Source organism: Sinocyclocheilus anshuiensis, unplaced genomic scaffold (genome assembly GCF_001515605.1).
Source record: "Sinocyclocheilus anshuiensis isolate Anshui unplaced genomic scaffold, SAMN03320099.WGS_v1.1 scaffold566, whole genome shotgun sequence".
NCBI lineage: Eukaryota > Metazoa > Chordata > Actinopteri > Cypriniformes > Cyprinidae > Sinocyclocheilus > Sinocyclocheilus anshuiensis.
In genome coordinates, this window is record NW_015542410.1 from 1,111,147 (window position 1) to 1,120,462 (window position 9,316).

A 9,316-nucleotide genomic window follows, 5' to 3' on the forward strand; every position below is an offset into this window, starting at 1 on the left:
GACATCTGTTTAGGAACAGATAGCAAATGAACAAAAAAGTAGGAAAAATTCTGATTTTTTTATATTTTTGTCCTGAAAAAGTTCTAACTAATTAATGAGTAATATCATTTATGTACATTTTCATTATATTAATATAATTTATAACTCATTTCTCATTTCTAATCTGTCTTTATGTATAGACTTCCATTGTAAATGCATTACTGCAAATGCAATTTTCACTTTACAAACTGAACGGATGAGTCAAAATATTTTTCTGTGCTAATGGGCGGAATGTAATTCCACAAATCTTTTTCATTTTAAAAGTGAACTGCACTTGAATTGGATGAACTTCAGCTGCAGTGTCAAAGAGACTAAAAAAAAACAAGAGGGCAAGATCTCTCCCTCCTTCCTGCATATTATTCATCTCACATCTGGAAAAAATGTTGGCCCTCTCTTATCAGCTTTTAATATGTCCTCCTGAAGACTGAGAATGTTACTTCTGCATTTTTCTATTTTCAAGATAACGCATTAAGTTGGTCCTGCACATCTGTTTCTGTGCTTATGATAAATATGTTAAGCTTTTGTCCTTGAGCTAAAAATACCTGTTGTGAGAGGGTCTGCATTCACAACTTTGATCAAGAAATATGCTTAGCATGTTTTATCCTTGCGCAAGTTGGGGCAAATACTGTGGCTTTGTATCCCATTTCTGTTACTCATCTGATCAAATGTGCTGTAAAAGACAAAGAGCATTCATTAGATGATAACACACGTCATTTGTAATTATTTAAATGGCTATACAATCACAACAGGAAGCTTGGATGAAAGCCACATAATGTAACATGAAGTATATGTTGAAATCAATACAGGCTGTTCATGTATGTGTTTTGTCTAATATAACATTTGCTTATTCTCATATTCAGTCATCGGTGGAGGAAGCAGGTTGGAGGACAGCAGCTACTTGTCTGGATGCAGCATGGGCATCATGTGGAGAGAAATATGACACAAGTCTTCCTCAGACAGCATATGTCTCATACTGTTATCCAACATGAACGGGGGTTGGAGAAACTCTGTACAGAAAAGAATGATGACATTAATGTGGAGGCAGAGAAAAAGAGCTCTTTATAAAGGTATGTATTTATATGTATTTTTAAGCATATTTATCCATATATGATTCATATATGTATTTTTAAGCATATAACAAATCCATATATGATAATACATTTTTAAAAAATTAATAATGTTAAGAATTATTTTTAAAAAATGATTGATGGTATTTATTTTTTCCCTCCAAAGACTTACCACCTTTTCTGAATCATTTTTGTTGCATGAATTGGCATTTGAATAATCAGCTTAAAACTTTGTGCAACAAGAATTATTTTAGTTCCTCAGTGTTAAAGCCTAACGTAACAACTAAATATCACTTAACTTTGATTTTAGATCAAGTCGAGATAGCTGGAGAAATTGGGAAATCAGCTTTTTGACCACATTTGGCCTTAAAAGTAGACGGCTCGGTGAACATGGGACACTTCCAGTGAGATGTGGTTCCTAAAACAAAGACAATAATGTTATGATGGCCTCATGTGTAATCTGTCTTTGTGAGCACTGAGTAAAACCTGGATTTCTTCGGGTTTTTTTTTTTTTTTTTAATTCATTGGGGATTGAGAGCAAGCAAATATATTGATATACTGTATATTAAAAAAAGCTCCATTTTCACTGCTGAATGGGTTATCCTATTTCAAAGACACAAAGCCAAACCCAGAGACATACTATACCAGTCCAACAATATCAGAAATATGAATACATAAACCCCGTAATTATTTTCAAGCCATTTAAACAACAAAGACTGTCATGCAGCTTCTCAGGATGGAGTCAAGGGCTGCTGCATCTAGATTTAAGCTCTGCTTGGATTGCGCATAAATTCTTGTTCAGACAATGAAAATGTGATTGAATTTCAAGCTATGCTTGCCATAAATTTCAGAAGAAATCAACCTTGATACAACTTTCAAAAGCACAGACCACTCTACTTAGTTTGATACAGCCAATTTTCTCACAGAGCTGCCGATTTCAGACATCTCTTCAACCGTTCATTATATGCAATTTTGAAAAGAAATAAAATAAAGATTTAGATTAAGAGGTGAAAATAAGTCTCACAGAGTCACTCAAGCCAAAACCATAAACACTAGCAAGATTTTGACCGGGCAGTATAATAAGCTACTGAGTCAAACATGTAACACAACTGAATTTAGCCATTTAATAGGACGTACTATCTTCTACATACTCTTAGATGGTCTCTACTGGTTTCTGTCCTAATAAAGGCATATTTGGATATTGACTTCTGGGTCACGGGGAAAGAAAGCTGGAAGTGTTCCACGGTCTTGGATTCTTTGACAAACACACCTTGCTAGCACATGTTACTGAAACAGTGAGCTAATTAGCTTAAACAATAAGGTTTACATTCACTGACGTACATACCTTCAGAGGAGCTAAAGATTTCAGGCATTACTCTACACTTCCACTCATTTTTCCGTCTTTTTTACATTCGTATTTATTTTAACAAGGCTCTAGAGAAAGTTTGGCAGCTGGCACTCCAGATAGGATTTCTCTTTGTTCATATATTGGCAGCACACTTTTTAGACATTTTAGGCCATTCAGACGCTTGGTGTGCTTGAGGTTTTACTGAATATCATTTCAAGTCAATATGGAATCAATATTGATGCTATTTACATTATTGATACACATTCCTAGTTTTATTGTGTATGATTCATCAGTGCATGTTATTCTAAAGGGAAAATAATGTTTGTCTTTGTAATCTTTGTAATCAAAATGCAATAACTCAGACATTTATTTTTTGCCTGACATAACTTTGGCTGTACATGCTATTGGAAAATGTTAACTGATAGCCAAATAGCTATTTAGACATTGTTTTATTTTTCATAGACACTGACCTCTAAATTTGACAACCACAAAATGCCCAAATACTTAAACACTGTATATACTATTTACTTTAGGTAGATACAAATATGCAAAATTAGAGATTATATTTAGATAATATAATTTATTTATTAATATATTTTATTTGTAGGCTATATTTTATTTACTTAAAACACCTTTATGAATTTTTTTTATCTTTTATTAAAATTAAACACCATACAACAACATTCAAACTTTTCTCTTCTTAAGTGTCCAGATCCATTTTTGGGTCACTGTTGGTTTGAGTTTGAACCATGTATTCAATCTAAATGAGGCACATACAGTTCATTCTCCCAACAATAACAGACCAGAAGAAGTATCACGTTGCATAACAGACAAATGTGAAGTATGGGGCATAAAGGTCTCATGACGTACAACAGCAGCATGACCTGTCTTATATTTCGCAAAATGTGGCGTCTCTAACCCCTAAAGGCAGTTGAAACAGGTCAGCTGAGACAAATGTGCTTGTTTTTAAAGCCATGTTGTACAAAATATTGCTTTCAGTGATAATCAGTCTTTGAAAACCAACAATGAAAATAACTACCGTTAATTCATCTATTTGTTGAACTTTAGACATTTTCTTAAAGGAACAGTTCACACAAAAATTATATACTCACCCTCGTTGGAACACAAAAGGGAATGCATGTTTGTTTTTCACTTGTTTGCTTTAAACATGCCCTGGCTAACAATGCCTACATTTCAAAGAGATTTATTGATCAGCACCAGAAAATTACCGTGGAGCAGAAAGCAAAGCCTGCAATTTTCTCTTTCTTCTCAATAATGGGCCATTGAATCAGATCATTGAATCTTTCTTAATTCCAGCACAGAAAGAAAGTCCTATTCAAAACTCTGCGATAGAAATCATTTGCTTAGTTTCTCAGCTGTTTAAACTGCATCTCAAAGCATAAACGTGCCGTTAATCAGGAGAAAATGCTGATGCTGTTCTCTCATATGCTACTATGGGTTTGTGAAAAACAGGCCTTAACTAACAACAGCTTGTAAGAGGCTGCAGGGGGTGACATCAGAGATTTGAACAGGAGCCAATCAGCAGTCAGGCGGAGCCTAGTCCTACAAGAAAACTGCAAACTTATGAAAAACCTACTTTTTTTTGCAAACAGGTATAGGCCTGTTCACAGTGGCATTGAAGGGGCCTAAAAAGAAGGTTACAAAAGCCTATAGCTTGAAGAGAACGAATGAGCTTTGCTTGCCAAAAACACCAGATTCATTCAGCACTATATACAGCGCCCGTGTGCACTTAGTGGCTTAGGGATTAGTGTTTTAAGAGCCAACACATGGACGGGGATCACATTTCAGAATTTATGTGGACAGAAGTTCATTTTTTGAGACCAGAATCTAAGGCAGAGTACAGCAGAGCAAACATTAAACACAGCTGAGAATAATCACTCTGTATTTTGTATCAAACATTAATTTTCATCATATGGAATGTCTGAGGAAATGCAAAAAATGGTGAACAATGAAATGGTGAACACACATGATGGCCTTTAACACTGTGCTTAACCCCAAGTAAAGGTAGGCCTACGTGTCACACTTGTAATTTAGAAGCGGGGGTAGCAGCGCTTTTTACCTGGGGTTATTAAAGCAGCTCTTTTCTGGCGTTAACCCTATATTGCGGTGCCAAACTCGTGCAGTGTGAACCGATGTGGTCATTGTTATGGCTCGACGCTTAGGTACAGACAGCCAATCGCTTGTCTCATATTCATGCTTTAACCCTCTGGTATTGTTCATTTGGGAGTCACACTTATGTTGTTTGCGGTCAAAAGTAACCGGGCACCTGAAATGTAACTTTTTTTTATTTTCAGTAAAATCAAGTTAATATATTTTTGTTCAATAATATTTTTTTTATTTTGTATTTTGAGAGAATTTCATGGTACTAATTAATATTTATGCAATAATTATTAATTTTCCCCAATAATGTTTTTTCTAATATTTTCTATTACTTTTCAATTGTGGCAGTATTACATGTTAAAATAGAGATAATGCCTTTAAAATCCAATTTTGAAGTCAGATTAGTGCCATCTGTTTGGAGTAAAAAAAAAGAAAAAATTCTGCAATTCCATGGTTTGGCAACTACATTCCTATATAGCTCAATATAAAAGGCTTATAAAATCTCGTTGTTTTTAGACATTTTTTTTATTTTTTTTAAGTTGTGGATTTCGATATATATTTAGACATTCTCAAAGACAACTTTCTGCAAAGGTTTAGATTTTTATTTTTTTTTTAAATATTGGTTTGAAATGACAGTTTTTGCATTAATCTTACTAGTCAAACCTGAACACAGAGAAAGACATTTTACATCAAACATCAAAGTTTAAAAAATTTAACAAAAATGAACAGGAATGCTTTATCAGAGATTAATCAATCTGAATTTCAACCTTATTTGAGTCTTCTGGCTCAATTTTGCCATGTTGCTACACACCAGTTCATTTGTGTGTGTAAGTGAGTGTGTGTGTGTCTGTTTTGTACTGATGTTTTAGAGTGTAACCCCTTCCTTGGTGTCTGTGTTTTTACTGCATTGGGGCTGAATTATCGATTTTATTTCACGCATTTGCAGAAACATGCTTTGTGTTACAGTCACACTAGTTCATATATTTATGTCGGTGGGGGGTGGAGGGTGGAGTGTGTCTATTTTTGCACTCTTGATATTTTAGTGTCACCCCTTCATTGCTGTGCACATTTTTTCTGTAAATGATATAGCTACTAATACGAGGATGCTAGAATCGTTAAGGAAAAAGGTCACGTGCTGCGTTCGTCCAATCAGTGACACTTACACCACAAATATGCAAATAAGAACGTTAACCCGGGAAATGCATGCACAGTGTGACATGTTATTTTATGAATAAACAGCATTCATTTTTAATCCGGGCAAATTATGAGCAGTGTGAAACGTAAAGCAAAATAACCCTGGATTTCGTTTACCTGAGCTTTAAAATGACCCAGGGTTAACTATTTCAAGTGTGAAAAGCCCTATGTAGGCCACTTCTTTTATTAGGACCCTATAATATTCACATTAAATGGTTGATTTACTGAAATGCTGCCCTTGTGCAAGCGCAAATCTACACAGTGGGTTCATTTCTAAGTCTGACTCGCTAAAAAGAACTGGTTCAAAAAAGACATATTCAGTCCCTGGCAAATGCAAATACACACTCTCTGGAGGTTGTACGGAAATAGCTCTGCTCTCCATTGACAATACATGCATGTGCCTATAATGTTTAAAATAAGACTGTCATATTGCTGGAAATAGATCGTTCACAGGTGTGCAGGTGCTTACATTTCAAACTATTATTTACATCATGTAGAAAAAAAGACTTGAACAAAGTTGGACAGCTTTGAGCTGCAGTCTTGAGTGCATATTGTAGTACAGACATCACAAAGTAAACAGAAACAATGAGACTATGTTTGCATTTGTATATAAAAAACAGAAGCCAAGATGTAATTCTCACATCTTCAGTCCCTTCTTCTTTAAATCCTCTTTGGCTTCTTTTATTTGTGCTTGCAACTCTTTGGCCGCGTCCTCACAGTCATTAAACGTGGCCACACGGTAGCCGACAGCTGCCAGTGAATAACAACCAAACGCCACCAGCAGATATACAGGCATGGGCCACGCCAGCTCTCTATACTGGGGAGGCAACTGCAAATCAAGGAGGTCAAAGGTAACGAGTCCCCATGCCACACCAATCAGCGACACACCAAGAAGCCACTCCAGAAGCTTGGTCATTGTGATGAAGTTTGTGGGACGGTGGAGGGCTAAATTATAAATGAAGAATCCACCTGTGAGGATAAATGAGTTTCTGTTAGACAGTTCTGTTTCACATATTATGCTTTATTGTAGATAGCACACACTGTAAAACTTCATTAATTTTAAAGTGGCCACTTATGTTTGGCAATACATGAAACACTGTATGAAATAAAAACATTCATATATTTATACTACATTACCAAGAAACCATTTCATGAAATGCATTCGATTAAAGGTGACAATCAGAATGTCTACCGCTAGTGTTTGAGACAGGCGAAATCGGATGATAAAGAAATCATAAATATTACAGTAAAATAATTGTAAATATACACCACTGTTGTTTAAAATTCGCATTGATCCTCACTCGTATTGAACAGCTAGCACGAATGCTAACGATTACATGGTGTTTACAATGAAATCTAACAAACAACGCTAAACGGAGGCATATTTTAGCTTAGTAACAATGACCAGCTCCCAAATATTAAATACGCATATTGAAAATGCACTGATGATATTGAAACACTCTCTCTTACCCGCTGTTCAAAGCCAGCTCACCACTTTAGGAATAATAACGCAGGTTGATGACGTGATGCCGAAAAGCATTATGGAACATGCAGTGTACTTCAAATATTTACTACAAAACTAAATTCGTATAATCTATTCTTAAACCTGTTTCAGTATTTTTAAAACTGTCTGTTTGTCTCTTAAATATTAAAAGAAAAGAAAAAACAAAGTAAACAAGATGCATTTTTATTAATTTTATTTTATTTATTTATGAATATTTAATAAATAATTTACAATAATCTGGATTAGATTACAATTTTACAAGATTACAATAATCTCTGTGTTTTGGCGCGGTTCAGTGTCTTGTAGATTCCGCGGGAGACATCCGTCCATTCAGCGCACAGAACAGACGCGAGTCCGTGACCCATCACACCTCCTCACCAGCCAAAAAAGGTATAAACATAGCTCACAGACAGCACTGAGACTCCTAAAAAACATCACCCTCACAGCAAACGCGAGGTTATTCTTAGTGATGTTTACACTTGTCAGCGAGTGTCTCTTTCAATACTGCAAGTGGTTGTAAAGAAGAAATGTAACAAAACAGGGCATTTGTGAGGGGTTTGGCAGCTTTCAGTCGACTGTTTAGTTCAGCACTACCTTTTATTACTATCTATCTATCTATCTATCTATCTATCTATCTGTCTGTCTGTCTATCTGTCTATTGTTCTATCGTTCTGTTGTTATATATATATATATAGAGAAAAGAAAAGAAAGTGACGTGACATGTGGCCAAGTATGGTGACCCATACTTGGAATTAGTGCTCTGCATTTACCCATCCAAAGTGCACACACACAGCAGTGAACACACACACACCGTGAACACACACCCGGAGCAGTGGGCAGCCATTTTTGCTGTGGCGCCAAGAGAGCAGTTGGGGGTTTGGTGCCTTGCTCAAGGGCACCTCAGTCGTGGTATTGAAGGTGGGAGAGAGCGCTGTACATTCACTCCCTCCACCTACAATCCCTGCCAGTACGAGACTCGAACCCACAACCTTTGGGTTATGAGTCCGACTCTCTAACCATTAGGCCAAGACTTCCCCTTATATATATATATATATATATATATATCGTTCTATCATTCTATCGTTATCTATCTATCTATCGTTCTGTCGTTATCTATCTATTTATCTATCAATCTATCATGTTATCTATCTATCGTTATCTATCTATCTATCTATCTATCATTCTGTCATTATCTATATCTATCATTCTGTCGTTATCTATCTATCTATCTATCTATCTATCTATCTATCGTTATGTTGTTCTCTATCTATCTATCGTTCTATCGTTATCTATCTATCTATCGTTCTGTCGTTATCTATCTATCGTTCTGTCGTTATCTATCTATCTATCTATCGTTCTGTTTTTCTATATCTATCTATCTATCTATCGTTCTGTTTTTCTATATCTATCTATCTATCTATCTATCTATCGTTCTGTCGTTATCTATCTATCGTTCTGTCGTTATCTATCTATCTATCTATCTATCGTTCTGTTTTTCTATATCTATCTATCTATCGTTCTGTTTTTCTATATCTATCTATCTATCTATCTATCTATCTATCGTTCTGTTGTTCTCTATCTATCAATCTATCGTTCTATCGTTCTGTTGTTGTCTATCTATCTATCTATCTATCTATCTATCGTTCTGTCGTTATCTATCTATCGTTCTGTCGTTATCTATCTATCTATCTATCTATCGTTCTGTTTTTCTATATCTATCTATCTATCTATCTATCTATCTATCGTTCTGTTGTTCTCTATCTATCAATCTATCGTTCTATCGTTCTGTTGTTGTCTATCTATCTATCTATCTATCTATCATTCTATCATTATGTTGTTCTCTATCTATCTATCTATCTATCTATCTATCTATCTATCTATCTCATTCTGTTGTTCTCTATGTATCTATCTATCTATCTATCTATCTATCTATCTATCTATATCATTCTGTTGTTGTCTATCTATCTATCTATCTATCTATCTATCTATCTATATCATTCTGTTGTTCTCTATCTATCTATCTATCTATCTGTCTGTCTGTCT

At 35.2% G+C, this 9,316-nt stretch overlaps 1 protein-coding gene across 4 annotated transcripts; it reads right to left on the reverse strand.

Annotated features, from left to right (window-relative positions):
• Nucleotides 1-5,339: 5,339 nt before the first annotated feature.
• LOC107693280 (dolichol-phosphate mannosyltransferase subunit 3-like) lies at nt 5,340-7,308 on the reverse strand. 4 transcript variants are annotated; one of them, XM_016492591.1, is made up of 2 exons: nt 7,262-7,308; nt 5,340-6,738 (listed from the first exon to the last, which is right to left on the reverse strand). In XM_016492591.1, exon 2 carries the CDS (start codon nt 6,683-6,685, stop codon nt 6,407-6,409), a length of 279 nt encoding a protein of 92 aa, XP_016348077.1. In that variant the 5' UTR covers nt 6,686-6,738; nt 7,262-7,308; the 3' UTR covers nt 5,340-6,406. The 4 variants fall into 4 exon arrangements, with proteins under 4 accessions (XP_016348077.1, XP_016348076.1, XP_016348075.1 ...); XM_016492590.1 differs by having other exon boundaries at nt 7,240-7,307; XM_016492589.1 differs by lacking the exon at nt 7,262-7,308 and adding an exon at nt 7,039-7,172.
• Nucleotides 7,309-9,316: the final 2,008 nt, after the last annotated feature.